Below are 23,102 nucleotides of genomic sequence, written 5' to 3' on the forward strand. Positions count from 1 at the left end.
TTTAATGGTTAAAAAAGTTAAAAATTCTTTTCTTTTCTTCCCTTTTTTAAAGAATGGACTGAAGACAATCCCCCCCTTGCTCCCCCTTCTGTTCCAAACCATGTTCCCACTAACCAGGATGCAGTTAGAGATGTTCCAGTACAAGGTAAATTGCTATAAGAGTAATTAATGTCGCTTTTCTTGTAAAGTGTCAAAGAAGAGCATCATTTATCCAAAACAGATCTTAAGATTTTCAAGAATATTCATCCCAACTTTACATCTTCCTCCAAAATTGTTTGCTGTCCTCACTAGCTTTCATTGGCACACATGTCCAAAGTGGCAAGTGGAGCCATTTTGCCTGGCACGCATAGCGTCACCCGTTCCTCTTTCTGGTGAATGCCGGGCATGCGCATGTGATGATCAGCTGGCCTTTGTGCTTGCGGCAGTGCCAGAAACTGAAAGAGCTGGCCTTCCATTTTCCGGTGTGAGCTTGCGTGCTGGCCAGCTGATCAGTGCGTGTGCATGCATGGCAGTAACCGGGGGCATTTGTTGGCAGGCATGCATGCAAACCAGAAGTTCATTTTCTGGCACACACGTGCCCCCTGGGTAGCTCCTTTTTCTGTTCACGGCCCAGTTGAGCGTGCGCATGTGCGTGAAGTGCTCCCTTTTTAGCACACGGTGCCGAAAAGGTTCACCATCCCTGGTTTAGATGCTTCTGTGGTTATCACAACCAGATCACCATCTCCAAATAAGAATATACAGGTAGTTCTTGACTTACAACCATTCATTTATTGACCATTCAAAATTACAACAGCACCGAAGAAAGTGACCTGTGATTGCTTTTCAGATTTACAAAACATTGCAACATTCCCGCGGTCATGTGATCAAAATTTGGATGGTTGGTAACCAGTTCCTATTTATGAGGGTTGCAGTGCCCAGGGGTCATGTGAGCAGCTTTTGCAACCTTCTGACAAGCAAAGTCAATTGGGAAGCCAGATTCACTTAACAACTGTGTGACTAACTTAACAACTGCAGTGATTCACTTAACAACTGTGGCAAGATAGGTCGTAAAATAGGGGAAACCTCACTTGTCTCACATAGCAACAGAATTTTTGGGCTCAATCATGGTTGTAAGTCGAGTACTACCCGTAGTGCTTATTAAGTCAGTATTATTAATTCCCACTATTCATCCTAGGAAGTAACTTTCTGAGAAGTTAAACCTTATGGAATAACAGGAATAGAAAATACCATATGCTGTATAACATAATTGTATAAGATTATACACAATCGCCACAACTAATCTCCACCTTCCAATGTGTCTAAACTAAACCAGACTGGGTGTCTAAATTCTAATCAAATTTTAGGCAGACATTCAGAACAGTGTAATAATTCTAGGGGTTTTTTAAGCATTAACTATGAGATGCCCTGTATTCTGGGAAGAATATTATTTTCCATAACATTACATTACATTCAAAGAGTGAACATTATCTGTTCACTGTTTGAGGTGTTCAGAGTAGCAAGGAAATACTCAGATTCAAGTTTTAGAAATCATTAAAGTAGGAAGCGTTGCAGTCCCTCTTTTCTACTAAAATATTCTCTACTCATGAAAAGCTGCACTTACAACATGTTTGGGGTATTCAGCAGGTTCTGACCAATTCTGGAGAACCTGTAGCGGAAATTTTGAGTAATTCGGAGAACTGGTAAATACCACCTCTGATTGGTCCCACCCCCATCTATTCTCTGCCTCCTGAGTCCCAGCTGATCGGGAGGAAATGGGGATTTCGCAGTAACCTTCCCTTGGAGTGGGGTGGGAATAGAGATTTTACAGTATCCTTCCCCTGCCACGCCTCCCAAGCCACCACCCCCCAAGCCACACCAAGCCCACAAGCCACACCCACAGAACAGCTAGTAAAAAATTTTGAATCCCTCTACTGGCTTGGGGGTGCCAAACTACAATGAGAAAAGGAGATTTAGAGAATATTGGGTATCTGCAGCTTGATACAAACCAGATGTATTAGCAGTATGGAAGCTCACTGTGTAATATTGTATATACAGTATGTTACTAATAACATGCAACAAGAATTGATGATGACTAAAGGGTGGGAATTCAGATGCCGGGTGGCAAGAGACTATCTCTGGGGAGTAGCTATGGGCATTACCACACACCCCTATTTAAAATCTTCCTAGACGCAATCAGAGGCTAAATACATTGTTGATCTGGTTTAATTTTTGTGAACAGATTTATCTTTTGAAGAAGTACATTATTACCCTGTTTTGGATTATTTAGCATTGACATAACAAGAAAGTATTGAAGAAGTTCTGGCTTCTAGAATATTTGGGAATAAACAATTTAAGATATTTTTTCCTGTCCCTGTTGAATTAATTTGCACATATGTACAAATCAAGACCTGCTACATTTTATTATTATTTGTTTCATTTCAATTACGCTTGTGATTGAATAATTTAAAACCATAGAACTCCTCCTTTGAAACTATGACAATACAGTATATACATTTGGAGATATTTTCTGCTGTAGTAGCCAATCAAAAAGAAGGTAGTCCATTCATGCGGAAAATTCTGCTTTTTAATTGTTGTTCCTCTAAAACTGATTTAATGCATGATATATAACTGCCTGTTAATTAGAAAAGCCAGAATATATAATTTCAAAAACTTTGCAGCTATTTTGAAGGGCTTTACTCCAACAGAAACCTGCTCTCAAATGCATCCACCGTTTTGTCAGAGGCTGAATCATAGTCATAGCCATTCTTAGGACTAGTTAAACACGTACCTGCCCTTTCGATTTCAGCTGATAAAAACTGGAGCTTTAACTCCCAATGACGGTGCACCAGAAATACAACCAGGAATTAATACATACAAAAATGATGCACAGCTGACACTCAATATACCCCTTTTATTAAAGATTCAATATTTTTTTATTTTAATTGGTATTATGTAAATTAGCAAATGCATCCCCATATGTATATGGGGCCGTGGTGGCTTAGTGGGTAAGATGCTGAACTTCTCGATCAGAAAGGTTGGCAGTTCGGTGGTTTGAATCCCTAGCGCTGCATAACAGAGTGAGCTCCCGTTACTTGTCCCAGCTTCTGCCAACCTAGCAGTTCGAAAACATGTAAAAATGCAAGTAGAAAAATAGGGACCACCTTTGATGGGAAGGTAACAGTGTTTCGTGCGCCTTCGGTGTTGAGTCATGCTGGCCGCATGACCACGGACAGTGCTGGCTCTTCGGCTTTGAAATGGAGATGAGCACCGCCCCCTACAGTCGGGAACCCCTAGCATATATGTGCAAGGGAAACCTTTACCTTTACATATGTATATACATACATACTTTTCAAGGTCAACAGCACTCTATAGAGCATATCCAAGGAGTAACAAATAATAAGAAATTAAAGGTACACAATAAAAAGGAAACATAACTAAATCTAATTAATAGCAATTCCATTCATACCATTGCAGCTTGCAAACAAACTTTTTTTTTGCCCCATTTATACATCACTTCGTAAATGCTTTCTGTTTTTTAATGCCCCACTTCTTTCTGAAGATCTCATCAACTCCATCCAACTATAACGTTCTCAATCTTACTCTCAGTCTCCTTTTATTTATTCCTCCTTCATAAGTTTTCAATTTCAATCCCTTTCAATTCTACTCCATGGGACAAGGCTAAACTTGCCTCTTTCATGCTAACAAACACTTCTGTATTCAATCCACACTGATATAGCTCCTATTGGTTCATGTCCCTCCTTGGCTTTATTATACTGGACCATACGCTAGCTTTTTAGAGTCACTTAGGTGAGATGGATACCCATACAAATAAATCAAACCAAGTCAAATCAAATCAATCAGTAGTTTTAATTCTTATTGCATTCAACTTAATAACTATTTCTCCAGACATGTCTATCACTTCCATAAAATATATTGCAGTATACTCTTATGCACAGCCATTTTTACTTTTTTTCCACAAACATTCTTTGCACAGACCTTGTTCTGCTCACTACCTTTCTACCAGCATTTGAAAATTTAAACACTTATTATCCATTTTCCCATGTTTTATTAACCCTTCTGTATTACATGACATCCCTTCTTCTCATTATATTGTAAACTGTAGTCTATCAAACATGTGCTGCAAATTGCTTTATTTTCCAACAACTAATTTCATAAAGAAATACATGTCCCATTGCCAATCAAGACTCCTCAATGTTTCAATACAAGAGAATGTAGATAAATAGATAGGTGGATAGGGATAGATAGATAGATAGATAGATAGATAGATAGATAGATAGATAGATAGATAGATAGATAGATAGATAGATAGATAGATGATAGATAGATAGATAGATAGATAGATGATAGAGATAGATAGATAGATGAGAGAAGAAAGAGAAAGAGAGAGAAAGAAAGACAGAAAGAAAGAAAAAGAAAAGAAAGAAAAAGAAAGAGAAAGAGAAGGGTTGAATTGGAGTACTTTCAGAGTTGTTTGGTTGTTGCAGATCTTTCACAATCTGACTAGGGAATATCATCTGTTTGAGTGGGTGCAGGGTTCATATTTATATTTGATAACTTGATCTGCCAGTGTGGTTCTTTCTTTGGTAGTTCCTTGATTAGAGTATTGTTTTCTGCTTGATAGTTTGTCTAGTATTAATCCATGCTTATCTGGGTATTGCTACTGGTCTTTTGCCCTTCATAGTGGCTGTTACAAATTGATATTAGTCCAGTTAAGAAGCATAACAACTAACCTGGAAGGCAAGGTACAGGGAAGATCAGCTGACAGGCCATTGGAATAAGTTATGTTAGAATAGTAGCAGTCTTGGTGGCTGAGAGAAGGGAGGGAAGGAGGCCTTGAAAAATTAAAGGGTGAGTAGGCTACCAGCCAAAGTTAGAAAAGCAAGTTAGTAAATGATGCTATGAATTCAGAAAACGAAAAGTGCACATCAGATTTGACTTTCTCTTCCTGACTGGAATTTGTTTCATCTAAAACCTGGAATATATTCTGGGTCTCAGTTCTGCTGCCACCTCAGAATTATTTAGTAGAGCCCCATGGGTTTGTCTTGAGTTTCACACTATAGATTTTCCCATTTGGTACCCCTTGTGTTCTTCAGGGTTTGGGTATGTGAAGAACTTCCTCAGAAGAGGAAAGCTCAATCAAGTTCTAACATTTAGTCCTTCTGAGAGTTAATTCATTTATAGAGGGGAATATTTGTAGCTCAGGTTTGAAGTAAGGAGTCTTTGATGTTCTCTGAGCTTGGCTGCTTTCTTGCAGACATTTCATTACGAAACTAGCTAACTTCATCAATGCTGGTGGGGAGTTAGTTTATTGTGCTACTGGCAGAAGTTAAAGAGAAGGATACTGTAGAGAAATTAGTGCATTTATTTTCTTTCCTGATTTATAAACTTCTGAAATTTTCACAGCAGGGAAACCATTTTTCACCCGGAACCCATCTGAACTGAAAGGGAAGTTCATTCACACCAAACTGAGGAAAAGCAGCAGAGGCTTTGGTTTCACTGTGGTCGGCGGAGATGAACCAGATGAATTTCTCCAGATAAAGAGCTTGGTGCTTGATGGGCCTGCAGCACTGGATGGCAAAATGGAAACAGGTAGCCTGTCAGGCATGAGAGGAAACTTCTGGTGTCTCTGCTCTAATGGGAGAAGAGCCAGGGGAAAATAGCATAGTTACCTGCAGTTCCATCATGTTAGTTTGCCTCAATTTTTCACTCAAAGCAAAAGAAGGGAAATAACACAATTCTTGGGATAAAAACTAGACGTTGCATTCCACAGTTTTGTTCCACACTGTTTACAGTACATTTTGCCAGTTGTTCAGGGTGCCTTGTTTTAAAAATCATGATTGCCTTGCTCCTTATAAAATTTCATGTCAACCCACGGTTAGTTACCGTTGGTGGAAATTAGATGAAATAAAGAGCAGCAACAGAGCCAGTTCGGGGTAGTGGTTAAGGTAGTAGGTTAGAAACAGGGAAGGCTGGGAATTCTAGTCCCACCATAGGCACACAGCCAACTTGGGCCAGTCACATTTTCAGCACTAGGAAGGAGGCAACCAGTGGTGGGTTTCAATTTATTTACTACCAGATCACTCATGTGCGCGCTTGGGTGACACTTCGGCGCAGAAGTGTCCGGGTGGGTGGAGCCTCCCGCCACCACCACTACTGGTTCGCCCAACCCGGGGCAAACCGGTAGAACCCACCTCTGGAGGCAACAGTGAGCTACTTCTGAAATCTGACCAAGGAAACTGCAGAGACTTCTTCAAGTAATCACCAGGAATCAAAGTTGATTCAAAAGCTTTTCTTTTTCTTTTTTTAAAGAGGGACAAAGATAAAAAAGAGCAGCAGTCCTACAGTTAATAACTTAGCCTCTGTACATTCAATTGTCTTCTAAACAAAATGAAAATCATGAAATATTCAATTAAGAATCCCTTTAACTAATACAACGCTAGAGAAAACCTATTAGTCTACCAGAATCTAAACCTCAATTATTCTATTCTGGCCAAAGATTTTTTTCTCCAAAAAGAAAAGAATGTCAAGCAGTTGATAGCGTCTCTATATAATTGTTTATATATAGCACTATAAACAGGCTATACCCATGATGGCGAACCTATGGCACGTGTGCCCCAGGTGGCATGCGGAGCCATTTGTCTGGGCATGCGAGGTGTTGCCCTGTCAGCTCCAATGTGCATGCATGCACTGGCCAGCTGACTTTGGCCTTCATTTTCGGCCATTTTTTGCCTGAAGCCTCCAAAATGCAAAAAAAATGGCCCTATGGGCAATCCAGAAGTTCAGGAACGGTATTCCAGTTTGCTCGTAGAGCTGTTTTTCACCCTTTGGAACCTTCAGGGAAGCTTCCTGAAGGCCTCTGAAGGCTCCGGAGGTCCTATGGGGAACATGGACGTTCGGGAATGGTGACTTCCTGTTTGTCCATAGGGCCGATTTTCTACCTCCGGAGCCTTCAGGAGGCTTCCCTGAAGGCTCCGGAGGGCAAAAAACGGCCCTACAGACAAACCGGAAGTCACCATTCCTGATCTTCCGGGTTCCCCATAGGTCCTTTTTTCGCACTCTGGAAGCTTCAGGAGCTTCCTGAGGGCATCCCGGGGAGAGGGTGTTTTCGCCTTCCCCAGGCTCCTAGGAAACATCTGGATCCTGGGGACACACATGCATAGCATTATGGGTGTGGCACACTGGCGCATGACCCCCCCCCTGTGCTTCCCCCGCTTTTGGCACGGCAGCCAAAAAAGGTTTACCATCATTGGGCTATACTATCAAATCATGCAGGCATAAAGCCATTGCAGTGTAGAAGCAAAATATTACAATCTTCAGAATTTCTTAATAGCAGAGAATTAAATCTAAAGGACTTGAGTGTACTTTGAAACATGTGCTATGTCAAAGCCAAAATGTTCTGCCATTTTTATCGATAGAATTCAGAACAAAGTCCTTCACTGTGTGATTCATAATTGAACAAACACAATGCTGCACTTAGCAAACCTTTGGAAGGGACAAAACATATTAGAGCTTAAAAATGCAAAGAGTAAATTTCCAGGACACTGAAGGATAATCCCATATCTGCTTAAAGCCTCATTTTATATAGGCAAAAGAGTTTTATGTAAGCAATTTCTTTTTCAAAAATAAAAACATCAAAATATTTCTTCCCAAGTGAACTGAACTGTAACCCAATCTGTCAAAAATTATTTTTGAGATGTTTTAAAACAACTAAAAGCAAGAATTCTCTCATCTTTATTATTGGTTAAAAGTGAAGTTTACTGCTAAAATCAGTGCAGTCTTTTCCAGTCATCAAAATGATTCTGCTTTTTTAAAACGTATTTAACAGTAAGTTGATTTATTCTGATTCAAGAATGAAATGTATGTTACTACAGGAATATTTGATTATTTTAATGTTGGAATATATTTACTATTATAACAATGTTTCTTCCAGTTTACGTGGCATGCTATTATTGTTCCTATGTCCTTTCTTGGAAATTTTAGATCTAAGAAAACTATAGGAGTTCTTCACTTATAACCACTCATTTAGTGAATTTGGAAGTTACAACAAATATCCCCAAAATGCTGTGAATAAAAATATTCACACAAAACATTGAATTCTGTCACCCACAGCATTAAACACAGATCCAAATCCAGTATTTTGTCCCCAGGAGCTCATGTGCTTAGTTATGTAAGGTAACTTCTGAATTTTTAAACTGTTGTATTAAATATTAATATAGTATAATATAATATTGTCAGGCCTAGAAGCCATCTTTTGCATTGGGCCTTCAAGCCTGCCACATTTATTCCTGTGGGAAACTGGGAAGGGGGATTATATGGAGTATGGGAGATATAATATTCCTTTCTCAGAGAGTCAAAGATGTCTTGCCCTGCACCTTGAGTGGTGTGACTAGGAGGCATCTCCAGTTTGGATGGTGCCTGATTGGATCCTGTGATGGACATGTGGGTACCGGGCAGGGACTTGGACTTTCATTTAGGTGGGAAAACCTGGAAACTTTCAGATTTGGGATTTCCCAGAGGTGCCAATATGACCTCTCTAATAAAATGGAACTTTGAGGAAACGCAAGCCTTGGAGTCTTCTCTCGTTAGGGGTATTACTTGGAACCCTGACAAATAATATAATATAATAATATAATATAATAATATAATATAACATAACATAACATAACATAACATAATATAATATAATATAATATAATTAATAATAATATAATTAATAATATATGATATGACATGACATGACATTATAATAATAGTTTAAATATATTTAATATTCTGCTTTGGATTCATTGCCTCCTTTTCTCATGATCTCTGAATTTGTTGTGAAAAATGGCTATATAAGTTTTAGTTTCACCAAAAAAAATTGTTACAATAATTTTTAATAATTGATAAGCAAAAATCACTCTTTGCCTGTTACATAGCATTTTGAGTTATTTGATGCCAAGACAAATGAACTCCCTGGGTGGATTTTCTTGAACTATGCATATATAGATAGATGGATGGATGGATGGATGGATGGATGGATGGATGGATGATAGATAAATATATTTGATAAAACTACTACTAGTTCTTGTTTCTCTTCCACCTCCTTCCTTTTGCTATGCATTGAATGAAACAAGAAATTTGTAGGTATAAACTAACCAGATTTTCAACCATTTGTTCTGTAGGAGATGTTATTGTCAGCGTGAATGACACATGTGTCCTGGGCCACACCCATGCTCAAGTGGTCAAAATCTTCCAGTCAATTCCTATCGGTGCCAGTGTGGACCTGGAACTGTGCCGAGGCTATCCTCTGCCTTTTGACCCAGATGATCCCAACACAAGCCTGGTGACATCTGTTGCCATTTTGGATAAAGAACCAATCATTGTAAACGGGCAAGAAAGCTACGACTCTCCGGCAAGCCATGGTAGCAAAACAGGGAAAGTCAACGGGATGAAAGAGCAGAGACCTAGCAGTCCAGCTGAGGTTTCTTCAAATGGATCCCACGGCTACCCCAATGACACCGTCTCCTTGGCTTCTTCTATAGCAACGCAACCTGAACTCATAACTGTACATATAATTAAAGGGCCAATGGGCTTTGGCTTCACTATAGCAGACAGTCCTGGGGGTGGGGGACAGAGAGTGAAGCAAATTGTCGACAGCCCAAGGTGCCGAGGCCTAAAAGAAGGGGACCTTATAGTTGAAGTCAACAAGAAAAATGTGCAGAATCTAACTCACAACCAAGTTGTGGATATGCTGATTGAATGTCCTAAAGGAAGTGAGGTGACACTGCTGGTACAACGAGGAGGTAGGTCCCAATTGTTTTCTTTTATTTAACACCAAAGTAATCTACTTAAAACATTAGTGTCTAAATATACATAACTAGTTTAAATTGGCTAAAAGCAACTATAACTGCTGGCTTTTAATTTAAATATTTTTAAACAGCATTGTGAAAACATAACAAAATATCTCATGACCTTATTTTGAGCTAGCCCTGATCCTAGTATGTGCCTGTGTTTATTTATTTATTTGTATCTCCCCGCCTCCCCACCCAACTTTATTATTTTTGCAAATAACTCAAGACAGCAAGCATAAATGCATTAGAGTTTGCCCGTGGCATTGATTTTTTTCAGATATAAACACTACAAGCAGTCCTCAACTTACAACATTTCATTTAGTGACCATTCAAAGTTATGACGGCACTCAAACAAGTAACCTATGACCTTTTTTCATGTTTATGACCGATCGTCATATTCAAGTGATCAAAATCTGTATGCTTGGCAACTGGTTCATATTTATGACACTTCACATATTCTGGGCTTTGATAAGCTTCTGACAAGCAAAATTGATGAGGAAGCCAGATTCACTTAACAACTGGGTTACTAATTTGACAACTGTGGCAAGAAAGATTGCAAAATGGCACAAAATTCAACAAATGTCTCACCGAATAACAAAAAAAAATGTCTCAATTGTGGTCGTAAGTCGAGGACTACCTGTATTTAGAAATTGGTGGCTATATTACAGGCATTGATGGCATTTAAACTTTCTGAATATGATTAGTTGGGATTTGCTTGTTTGCTTATTGAAAAGTTAAAATATACATTTTTCATGGAAACTTTGAACTTGTTGAAATCGGCTGATTCATAATGTGTCTCGTTTCTGTCTAATTTTTTAGTACATTTCAGTTGACCATTTGATTACAGAATTATAAAAAGGGATTTGCTATAGTTGTTATACTCACCTTCCTATAACTACAGAAATTTCACTTAATTCTTGGTACTTAAATGCATCTCAGGGGCTGCCACAAAGAAGAGGGAGTCAAACTATTCTCCAAAGCATCTGAGGGTAGAACAAGAAGCAATGGATGGAAACTAATCAAGGAGAGAAGCAAATTAGAACTGAGGAGAAATTTCCTGACAGTTAGAACAATTAATCAGTGGAACAGCTTGCCTCCAGAAGTTGTGAATGCCCCAACACTGGAAGTCTTTAAGAAGATGTTGGATAGCCATTTATCTGAAACTGTATAGGATTTCCTGCCTAGGCAGAGGGTTGGACTAGAAGACCTCCAAGGTCCCTTCCAACTCTGCTATTCTGTTCTGTCCTGTTCTATTCTATCTTTGTTTATCCATGTTCTCCATTGCTTTAATGTATAAAGAGAAAATCATTCATCCTTGTACTCCATCTATCTTTTTCACAGAATACATTCCAAGTTGTCTAGAATTAAAAACAGACAATATTTTGGGCCTGTGGGTTTAATTGGATTTTATATGATTGTGAGAGATCTTCACATAAGATAATATTCAGGGCGGTGTTGAGTTGCAAAATGGCTGCTAGCATGGATGTGGCCACTATAAATTATTTATTCATCAGAAGGCAAAAAAAAAGAGTGGATTTGCCTCTTCTCTAGCTTGAAACTACTAGAATATTTGTACTATGGTATTCAAGAAGCGAAGGGACCAATATGCAACCTAAAGTCAATTTTGGATAACTTACGATGTGCATATTGACTCTGATGGGTTATCAGAGGATGATTCACAAGCACAAGAGTACTTGTGGTTACCACAGTGCCTAATCTGTACAATATGGTTTTGGAAAAAATGTGCATATCCTCACATCGGTTGTAGTTAATTTAGGAAGGTTGGGTATTTTAATTGTGGGATGTGCATGTAGTCATTTAGTATCAAGGACCAGGGAAATTAGGAGACCCAGCAGTTCAAATGTGTGTAAAGATTTATTGTAATCTTAAACTCTGTATAAAAATCTGAACCACTAACGGGTCAAGGGAAATTAGCAGGAGTTAAGACTAGAAAGGAATCCAAGGTGGGCTGGACTTAGCTCTCTTGTGGGTACGGAAGGATTTGTGACTAGTGACACATTTGACCCCTCCCTCGGCCTCAGCCTGGCCAGCTTCTACATTTAGTAGTGTATTTGTGGCTGCAGTCCCCAACTTCAGCACAGGTAGGACTGATATTTCAGAAACATTTCTCGGATGAGAGACTTATGGATCAAATGGTGCCTTAAACTTTGCAGAATCTAATTGCTCTTATTTCATTCTCTGGAACCTCTGAACCCCTCCAGATGTTGGATCAATTTTTCCATTTGGAGAGACTGAGAGACAAAATCAGAGAAAATTTAGCCAGTGCAAATTATAATGCATGCAATTTATCCAGAGGTGAATTGCTCGAGGTTTGGCCCGGATGGGGCGAACTGGTAGTGGCAGCGGTGGGAGGCTCCGCCCACTCTCCCGGACACTTCTGCACATGCACAGAAGCGTCACACGCGAGTACACACATGAACACAAGCAAACCAGTAGCACTGGTATTTGCAACCCACCTTTGATTTTATCCCCTTAATCTTAACTCTCCAAAGTAAAACATGGATCTGAAAATAACTGCCAATTATCACATAATATTTCTGCTCATTCCTCCTGAGCCTCCAGGTAGAGCAGAAAGTATAGCCTTTAGACTAAAAACCACCCCCAGGGTGTTAGTCACCTTCTGTTCTAGTGACTTTGTAATAAAATCTTCTCCCTTTCTATTCATTGTATTGTCAATTCATCAAGCCCTTGGTGTGTATAATCACCCTAAGCTCTTAAAATTGACTTCATCTCTCTTTAGGACATCTCTCCATCACCTTCTCTTATCTGCAGCACCGCAATAACAGGCAGATCATTGGAAATTCCGATCCTTTCTTTATCTTTGATTTTCATTATTTGGGTATGTGTAACTATGCATTTCATTGTTTCCATCTGCATAGTGGGATTTCTCAATTTCAGTGTCATAGATTATGTTAAAGGTTATCACATTCCACTTAAACGCCATTGAATCTCTTATTGTTGTTCTTGAATAGCTTGAGTGGTTTAGCATTCAGCTGCATAGTAAGAATTTTACCCTAGACTTTGGAAGAGATGTTGCAGCTGCCAGCTTTAAAATCCAGTAGTACTGAGCTGTCCCATTGTCGTTTTGTATATTATTTTGAGAGTAATTTGTTTTAAACAAATTGGTGCATGAAGAACAAGGGATGGAAATCCCTAATTTGATAGTTCCAACTCCAAAATGGAAAATTTACATTATGGCAGACATGACTGGCTAAAGTTGCCTTTTTGCTTGTTGTTGATATTACTATAAGGACAGACGGACAAGAGCTTAGCCTTGGCTAGAGACTTTCCCAGCCAGCTTCTGGCAAGTAAAATCAGTGGGGGGAATTCACTTAAAATTCACTTAAAAAGTGTGTGATCCACTTAACAAGCATGGGATTTACTTAATGACTGCAGCAAGAAAGGTCATAAATTTGGGCAAAACTCACTTCACAACTGTCTCATTTAATGACAAATTCCAGTCTCAATAATGGTTGCAGGTCCAGGAGTAGCTGTAATAGAAAAGAATAAGTGTTTTTTTTACAAGTACATTAATAGCATACACAAAGTTTTAAGGGCATCCTTGAATTTTCCAGAGCTGTTTGTTTTATGTAAATTAGAAAACCAAAAATGCAGCAGTAATGCTCCAGTATTTTTTTTTAGTAGTAGTTTTGGAGAGGAAATCTTGACAGACATCACCTCCATTCTGTCAGTGAGGAGAGCGTCACTTGTGAAAACTCCTCCTTCTACACAACTCTGTTCTTTTTCATTTTACTTCCACCCTGTTTTTTTTCCCTGGGTCATGCTGCCAGAACCAAAAGTTCATATGATACACAATTTTTGTTGGGTTTCTTCTGGGAAGGATTTCTGGGTCTTGGTTTAGAATCAAACTCTTTTCATCAATCTTGAAGTACACACTGTTTGGGCTACCTCTCCCTCTGATGTCCATTTGGAAACAGCACCTGGGAAAATGCCTTATTCTTAGGCAGGGGTGGGCAACTATGACCTCTTTACAAGAGAGGTGGTATTCAACAGGTTCTGACCAGTTCTGGAGAACCAGTAGCGGAAAATTTGAGTGATTCGGAGAACCGCTAAATACCACCTCTGACTGGCCCCACGCCCATCTATTCTATGCCTCCCGAGTCCCAGCTGATCAGGAGGAAATGGGGGTTTTGCAATATCCTTCTCCTGCAGCGGGGAGGGAATGGAGATTTTACAGTATCCTTCCCCAGGCATGCCCGCCAAGCCACGCCCACAGAACTAGTAGTAAAAATGTTTGAATCCCACCACTGCTTTACAACCTCTGGACTTGCAACTCCCAGAATTCCTGAGCCAGCCTGGAATTCAGGGAGTTGAAGTCCACAGGTTGTAAAGATGCTATACTGTAGTTGCCCATCCCTGTTCTTAGGTCTTGATTTTATTGGCATGTCATTTCTGCCCAGTCAAGCTCGCTAAGCCTCCTCAATGTAGCACAAAGCTGCTGTTCTGTGATACGCCAAAGATTCTTTGGTCATGATTACAAATCAGGCTGAAAAATATCAGAAATGTATGTGTAGTAGATGTGACAAGTTCAGCCAGCTTCCAAGCCACAATTATACCTGTCTTTTAAAATTCAAGATGCACATCCAGAGAGAGGATAGCCTGTAAAATATTTATGATAATGCATCCACCATTGGAATCTTGATTCCCAGTAATTAGATCACTTGGGCTGACAGATCCTTACCTCTGCTACCACAGTGAGCTGGAACAAAGGGAAAGCAGTATGAAGAAGTTCCTTTTGTAAATTAGCATTTTGAAAAATCCTTTAGGGCGCTACCGTGTTTTCCCGAAAATAAGACAGGGTTTTATTTTCTTTTGACCCCTGAAATAAGCACTTGGCCTTATTTTCGGGGAGGTCTTATTATTTTTGAGGTGCAGGAGGCAGCGAGCATGGTCACCTCATGGCTGCTACTGTGTTGCAATATTTTCAGGGAGGGCTTATTTTAGTGCATGCACTGGAAAAGCACGATTGTGCTTATTATCCGGGGATGTCTTATTTTCAAGGAAACAGAGTATTAGGTATACTATTCCTCTCAGCTAACCAATAAAACAAGCTTGTCAGTTCTGAGTCAATTTCTGTAGGAAATTTTATTATATATTTGGGACAGGTGCCTGCACCACTGTGTAAGATCCATGGCATTCATACATTTAAAGGGTGCCAATGCACAAAGTACTTTAAACACAATAGTGGAAGCAAATTACAGGTAGTCCTTGACTTACAACAGTTCATTTAGTGACCGTTTGAAGTTACAATGGCACTGAAAAAAGTGACTTAAGACCATTTTTCACATTTATGACCATTGCAGCATCCCCATGGTCATTTAATCAAAATTTGGACACTTGGCAACTGTCTCATATTTATGATGGTTGCAGGCGGTTCCAGAGTTATGTGATCACCTTTTGCAACCTTTTGATAAGCAAAATCAGTGGGGAAGCCAAATTCACTTAACTATGTGACTAACTTAACTGCAGTGATTCACTTAACAATTGTGGCAAGAAAGGTTCTAAAATGGGGAAAAGCTCACTTAACAAATGTCTCACTTAGCAACCGAAATGTTGGGCTCAATTGTGGTCCTAAATTGAGGCCATTCGAACATTTTTACTACCAGTTCTGTGGGCATGGCTTGGTGTGCGTGGCAGGGGAAGGATATTGTAAAATCCCCATTTCCTCCCGATCAGCTGGCTCTCGGGAAGCAGAGAATAGATGGGGGCGGAGCCAGTCAGAGGTGGTATTTAGCAGTTCTCCAAATCAATCAAAATTTCTGCTACTGGTTCTCCAGAACTGGTCAGAACCTCTGAATATCACCTCTGACTACCTGTGTAACAATGCTATTTTGTATTAATCGGTTACCTTACATTTTATTAGCTGTGCTAGGATAAAACCAGCAGAATATACAGTTATTAAGTCACAGAGATAGTTATTTCAGATACAGTCAAGGAATTATTCTGGAATAGCTACTTTATTAGTATCACAATGTATGGTTTGGATTCTTTTTTAACTATCTTTGTTTCTTCTTCTAAACACAAAACAAGACAAAAAAGGATGCTTATGAGAGCAGAAATTCATATAATTCATTTCTCTTTCTTTGTGAAAATGGTAATAGATCCTTTTATATCCTTGATCTACCCCTCTTATCATTATTACAGGTAAACATAGAAAACTGTTCAAATGGAACTTAGAAACATAGAAAATTGATGGCAGAAAAAGACCATCGAGTTTAGTCTTTGAGATTTTTTCTTTTTGCTTTCTTATTTATTGTTTTTAATTATTATTTTTATTTATTTAATTTTTATCGAATGATAGGCATGTGTTTATCCCAAACATGTTTAAACTTAATTATTGATAATTAGACAAACTCAAACTTTATTAAGTAATTGACAGTATTCAGTGCATTAAATCCTAGTTTAATATGCCAGGCTAATCCCTAGGCCCTTAGCTTTCATTTTGTTTTTTCATTATTACAATCAAGTGAAGAAGGCAGGAATGCTCCTGTCAAAATGGGAAGCTATAATTCATTACTTCCAAATGAGGCAAGATTTGGAAGCAAACCTTAGCCATGGCTTCATTATCCACAAATTCATTATCCACAAACTAGGTCAGAGTAGCAGGAAGTTACAATTTACTGAAATATCCCCACTAATTGAAGAAAGGTGAGAGAAAGTAGGATTCATTGCAAATATGAAAGTCTGGTTCTCCATTGACTCGCAGTCAGAGGCATAGATTTGAAATGGAAAAGATTTGGGTTCCCATGAATCTTCTTGTGAGTGATTGTCCTGCCAAAATTACTCTAGAATTGCAGTGTAAAACCATCCAGGAAGTCACAGAAAACCCATTAAAAAAAAAATCCAAGGATCTGTAAGACACTATTGTTGGTGTCCATGATTCTACCTTAAACCAAATACCCGGATGAAAATATGTTCATTAAATAAGGTGGAAGCAATTGCTTACTAAGAAAAAAAAAGTAATGCTTTTCTCAAAATTGCCCAAACATTTCTCAATTACCTTCTAGGCCTTCTGGAGGTATATTCTATGGACAGATACCGTATATACTCGAGTATAGGCCGACCCGAATATAAGCCGAGGCACCTAATTTTACCACAAAAAACTGGAAAAGTTATTGACTCGAGTATAAGCCTAGGGTGGGAAATGCAGCAGCTACCGGTAAATTTCAAAATAAAAATAGATACCAATAATGTTTTTGAATATTTATTTCAAAGAAAAACAGTAAACTAGCGGTGTATTCAATGAAATACTTCACTCACCTCATGATGCTGATGTCCCGCTGTGATGATGATGTCCCGTGCAGCCGCGGGAGCGATGTCCCGCCTCCTATGACACACGGCACAGTGATTCCTATCATTGGATCACTGTACCAGAGGAGGTGGGACATCGCTATGTGGCTGCTTGCCATAACAAGGAGGAGGTGGGACATCGTTGCAGAGCGGCAGGAGGGGGAGGAAGGGGAATCGTAAGACAGCCCTGCATTACATTAGAACGTGAGGAGGGGGGATGGTGCGGTGCGCGCTGCGCGGCAAACTGACACAGAGGGAGGGGAAACTCACAGGGGCACTGGGCCATTCACGAGTGTCACCCAGCGGCATGGCCCCGCCCCTTTTTCTCCTCCATTTCGGGCAAATTTTTCACTGACTCGAGTATAAGCCGAGGCGGCTTTTTTCAGCCCAAAAAGTGGGCTGAAAAACTAGGCTTATACTCGAGTATATACAGTACATCATATTTTCAGACTGTATGACTACAATTATGTTTGATGCTCATCAAACATTGCCATCCACAATTGGACTCTCATAATATCTCTTGTGTTAAGCATAGAGGTAGAGCATTATGTTTCAAGTATGCTTTGCTGTCTGAAAAGCTGGGCGATTTGCCATCATTGAAGGAAAGATTAATTTTTGCTTTGTATGAGCGAATACTGCAGGAAAATATTAAGCCATCTGTCTTCTCAAGGGCAAGTGGGTCAGATAGCAAGACAATGAACCCAAGAATGCAGGAATATCAACAAGAGAGTGGATGAAGAAGATGAAACTCTTTTAGAATTTCCAAGTCCATGTCTGGATAGAAACACCATAGAAACATGGGAGGATCTGAAATAAGTAATACGTGCTTGAAAATGTTACTGAGTTGTAGGAGTTAGCTTTGGAGAGGTAGTAGTCCTTACAAGTAATCTAACAACCAATCACCACCTATTGTAAATTTTACTTGCAATTAATGTAGCTAAAGGTGTGCAACCAGACACTGACTCTGAAGAGTCAAGTACTTTTTTTTTTCATTTTGGCACATCACAAGTTGGTTTCATGTCTCAAATAAACAACCACCAAACTTGCATTGTTTTTTTCAGTCAAACTCCTTTTAAAGTGTGTGGAAGAAGGAAGGGGGGGAAGGAAGGAAGGAAAGAAGGAAATAATAGTGTGGAAGGAAGGAGTGAATATGTGTGGTAAATTATTCTTTCTTTTTCCTGTACCTATATCTCATCTGAACATCCTAAGTTTCAGGATAGATAAAAATCGATGATTTTAAAAAATAAATTTTAAAAAACTGATATCTTTTATTTAAATCATTTTTATTTAAATTGTATTTATTTTTATTTTTATCAAATTTATTTTAATAAAATGCTTTGGGAGTAAAAATCTATCTAAAGATAGTTTTCTATTTAAGATACATTAATAATTTAGCTTATTCAGAATGAAATGGAGCAGCATTGTATATTCTGAAATATTGGGACTGTCGGTGAGTCAACTCCGGATCAGAGGAGGAGGAGCTGCTGTGGGACAGAGATGACAATTGCTCTTTAAAAATTATGATTTAAATTGATTTGATTTAAATCAAATCCATCCTAGTATACAACCATAATTAAACTAATGTATAGATTCATCTGATAGGTAAATTTGTAGAAAATAACTTTTTAACAAAATGTGTGGAGAGATATCTAATGTCAAGGCTTGCCCTCCGATCACTTTCAGAATGAGAACAATCCTTTCTGTCCCTAGGCTGGAGTCTTCTGGGAAGCAAACTATGCCCACTGATAACATGACTATATATATATATGCCTTCTCAAAATTATATTTCCTTCCCCATCCCAGTCTTTTCAGAATGCAAGACAGAATATTGAAGTTCACCTTTAAATTTTCTACATTCTAAATTCACCAGTAGCTTGTATGCAAGTTCTTAAATGAAAATTCTTTCATTAGGTTTTCTAATATTTAAAGATCCCAGTCACTTAATTTCCCCACTTGTATTTCTTTGAAAATGTTCCTGATCTTTACTATCAAAGAATCACTAGGCCTGTATCTCGTAGCATTTCATCAATCCCTAAGGAACCTTCCCTTATCTGTAACAGTACTTCTCATCCGTTAGTCAATTCCAGAGGGTAAGACACGGTATTGCCAACTGGACGAAGTGTTCTCCCATGTGATAGATGATTGGCATTATCAGAATTGACAACACTGATTATTCATTACTTGTAATGTACCGGGTGATAGGTTAAGGTCAGTGCAAACCTTAAGTACTTATTTAGAGCAAAGGAAGAATGGACAAGTACATGAATTATCTGATTTTATTAATGCATCCTTTCTCAAATGAGACAGATGTAAATATTATCAATATTTAACAAAGCCACTTACATATTCCAAGTCATTTAATATTCAGACAAAAGCAATATGGATAACTTTGAGAACTTTTTATTTGTGTACAAGTTTTAAAATATCAAATAACACGTGTCTTCTAAAACTTGCACAAACCATTTAAAGTTTGCATAGAACACTCGGAGTCAGTTGTAGAAAATTAAGCCGAAAGGCAATTCATGTAATTGTGATGGGTTGTAGGGTAATATAATCGAAATGGGTTCAGTTGTTTTTCCCATAGTGATGCTGTTGTGCAAATGTGAGAAAAATTCAGGGATGCAGCTGCTAGGTGACTATGGTGGTGGTTAGAAATAATTGAAAACAGAAAAGGCTTATCTTCTCAGAAATTGATCAGCTGGTTCCTTTGAGCTGCAGGAAAAAGGAAAAATGATCTGAAACTAACAACAATTCTCAAGACTTGAAAACTTTAAATCTCTGGCAAATTTCTAAGGGGTGGCCAGGTCTCGCCATTGCAGTAAAAAACACATGGATTCTTGGAACAGCTTAAAGGCTATCACAAATTTATTGTGGCTTAAGCTTTCATAAAGTAGAGCCGACTTCTGCAGCTACACCTGATAAAACTCAGTCTACTAAGACTTATAGTACAATAAATCTACCCAGTGGCCTTTAAGCTGCTGAAAGAATGTTTTAGTTTCTCCCTCCTTTGGGTCTGAATAATGAGGTTTTAATTAAGTCATCACTTTGGGTGTGAAACTCTGCGAGCAGAGATGTTGACCTAACTGGAGGTTTCAAATATAAAAACTGTATAATCCTACAGAGTCTAGTTTTGTCCTGGTGTTTTTTAGCAGACATGATATAATATAACACAAGGTGGCACAGCAGAACCTTATATTGTGTATTAAACAAGGCACGTTTTAACAAGAGGTGAGATTCTCCATTTTCCCAGTTATGACTTACACACCAGTAAATCAAGCAGGCATTAGATTGTCTCAGCTAGGAGAGACAAACAGTATTTTACTCTGCCTTGCTGAAAGCATATTGCAATGTCATGTTTGTCACAAGTGGCTTCTATATATAATTTGTGAAGGTTGAAAAATTGGTGTTTGGTTCAAATAAAGGTTGTAGCTGGCGATTGACTAAGCAGCCGCATTGAAAGCTACAAAATTCAACACAAAGGGGGTGAACTGTGTGCCTAGAATTGGCTTCATTAATTGATTGTCTTCAGTCATTAATGGAACAGGCGTGCCTAGGCTCACTGGAGATTTTCTTCCATTTTTTTCATGTCCTATAAGTCTGTCCTTGTTTTTGAAAATATATAAATCTCAACAAATTTTAGTAGTCGTTCTCAAATGCTCTCTCTTTGAATTCCAGAAACTATTGATTAATTGTTCATCATCATCATCATCAGTCTATATCTGATGAGTTCAGATATATTGCACAAATTGATTGCATAGTTCTACTTTTGATGGAAAGAAGAGGTATCAATGTTAATGTATTTAATCTATGTTTCCATACAGCGCTAAATAGTAATGTGATTTGTTTGAGTTTGACTCAGTATGATCTGTGAATCTAACTAAATTCTTATTTGTGATTTAAAGCAATATGTAAATCCTTTCAGTTATGATTTAATCAACAGAGTACAATTAAGCAAATTAAAGTTTACTATAAAAGTGTTCTACCTCATTGCATTAATTTGTTCTTGTTCAGTTGCTAAGTCATCTCCAACTCTTCGTGACCTCATGGACCCCAGCACACCAAGCCCACCTGTCTTTCACTGTTTCCCAGAGTTTGCCCAAATTCATGTTTGTTGCATCAATTAAACTATCTAACCATCTAATCCCCTGCCATCTCCTTTCCCTTTTGCCTTCAATCTTTCCCAACATCAGGGTTTTTTTTCTCATTTAGTGGCCAAAGTATTTGAGTACCAGCTCCAGGGTAGTATTAATATCATTTCCAATATTTATAACTGATATCATAGCTTAGTTAGAGTAACTTGGCAGCTTTTATTTTCTCTCTTTATTATATGAGAACTCAGGGATCCCTAGTGAATAAGTTGGACAGTAAGTATAGATAAAACTTCTGAATATAGCATGTAATATAAAATCTTCTGTATTTAAAGTTTTGTGAAATTTCATAACCTTTTTTTTTTAAAAAAATGATCAAATGAATGTATTATAAATATAACAAAGGCTTTATTCATAATAGCTAAATTGAATTAAATTAAAATTGAATGTTTTGAGGCAAGGACATGTTGAGTGCAAGATGCGAGATGAGAGAAGCTAAAGTTTTATAAAACCAGATTGTGAAGATTGAATACCAGAGGATGTCATCCGTAGGTCTATATGCAAGGCTAACACTTCAGTATTTTTGTCTCTGCATTTAACAAGAATTAGTGTTGATTTTCTTGCAGGAAAATGAAATTCAAAGATTTTTTTGATGCATACACTCATGCCAATGCGTCTTTTCATAAATTATATATATTTGACTTTATTTCATAAAGAAGTAATTTTGTTGAAGTAACAACACATCAAGATTTTTTTCCTCTTTGCTTTTTAGATCAAGCTTTGTTTGACTTTTAAAAAGTCTATAATATGATTTTGCTGGCAAAATTTTCTGCAGAGTTAATTTAGTATCTTGCTTTCTCTACACAAAAAAAAAACATTATTGCTCATTAGTGTAAATAATTAAGAGCTTCTTCTTTTTCTTTTAGAAGTCCTACAAATAGATGTGTATTTACTCAGTAATGTGCCCATTCACCTTTATACTAAAAAGTTTGATTGCTGTTTCAGATGTCCATTTGTTTACAGTGAAAGTGAAGCTTATCTTTCACAAAATAAAAAAATGTTCCTTATTCCAAAATCCTAGAAAAGCTGGGCAGAGCATTTGGGAATTCCAATATGCTTGGGTCTCCAGGAAGCCCCCATTTTTAGGTTTTATTTTAGGTTTTATTAAACACTTATAGGCCGCCCTTTTCCCTGAGGGGACTCAGGGCGGCTTACAATAATGAGGGAGGGGAGTGCAAGACAAGACATAAAAGAAAATGTGAGTAAAAATGAATAACAATAAAAGCACAACATTCACTCGGCATTCGGGCAGGGAGAGAGTAAGGTCCTATCCCCAGGCCTGACGGGATAGCCAGATCTTAAGGGCCGTGCGGAAGGCCTGGACGGTGGTGAGGGTGCGGATCTCGACAGGGAGATTGTTCCATAGCGTCGGAGCTGCAACTGAGAAGGCTCTCCTCCGCGTAGTCGCCAGTCGGCACTGACTGGCGGATGGAATTCGGAGGAGGCCTACCCTGTGCGACCTGATGGGACGCAGGGAGGTAATTGGCAGAAGGCGGTCTCTCAAATAGTCAGACCCACTACCATGGAGCGCTTTGTGGATGGTAAGTAGGACCTTGAAGTGCACCCGGAGATCAACAGGTAGCCAGCGCAGCTCACGGAGGATCGGTGTTATGTGGGCGAACCGCGGTGCGCCCACGATCACTCGCGCGGCTGCATTCTGGACTAGCTGAAGTCGCCGGATGCTCTTCAAGGGCAGCCCCATGTAGAGCACATTGCAGTATTCCAGCCTAGAGAGCACAAGGGCTCGAGTGACTGTTGTGAGGGCCTCCCGGTTCAGGTAGGGCCGCAA

At 38.7% G+C, this 23,102-nt stretch overlaps 1 protein-coding gene across 20 annotated transcripts in view; it reads left to right on the forward strand.

Annotated features, from left to right (window-relative positions):
- Positions 1–23,102, forward strand: part of MAGI1 (membrane associated guanylate kinase, WW and PDZ domain containing 1) — a 508,140-nt gene that overhangs the window by 404,548 nt on the left and 80,490 nt on the right. For all 20 annotated transcript variants that reach the window (XM_032211724.1, XM_032211704.1, XM_032211706.1 and 17 more), the window contains 3 exons: positions 53–145; positions 5,404–5,589; positions 9,165–9,785. In XM_032211724.1, the coding sequence (XP_032067615.1) occupies positions 53–145; positions 5,404–5,589; positions 9,165–9,785 (900 nt within the window). The remainder of the gene's footprint in view (positions 1–52; positions 146–5,403; positions 5,590–9,164; positions 9,786–23,102) is intronic.

Source organism: Thamnophis elegans, chromosome 2, assembly GCF_009769535.1.
Source record: "Thamnophis elegans isolate rThaEle1 chromosome 2, rThaEle1.pri, whole genome shotgun sequence".
NCBI classification, from domain to species: Eukaryota; Metazoa; Chordata; class Lepidosauria; order Squamata; family Colubridae; genus Thamnophis; species Thamnophis elegans.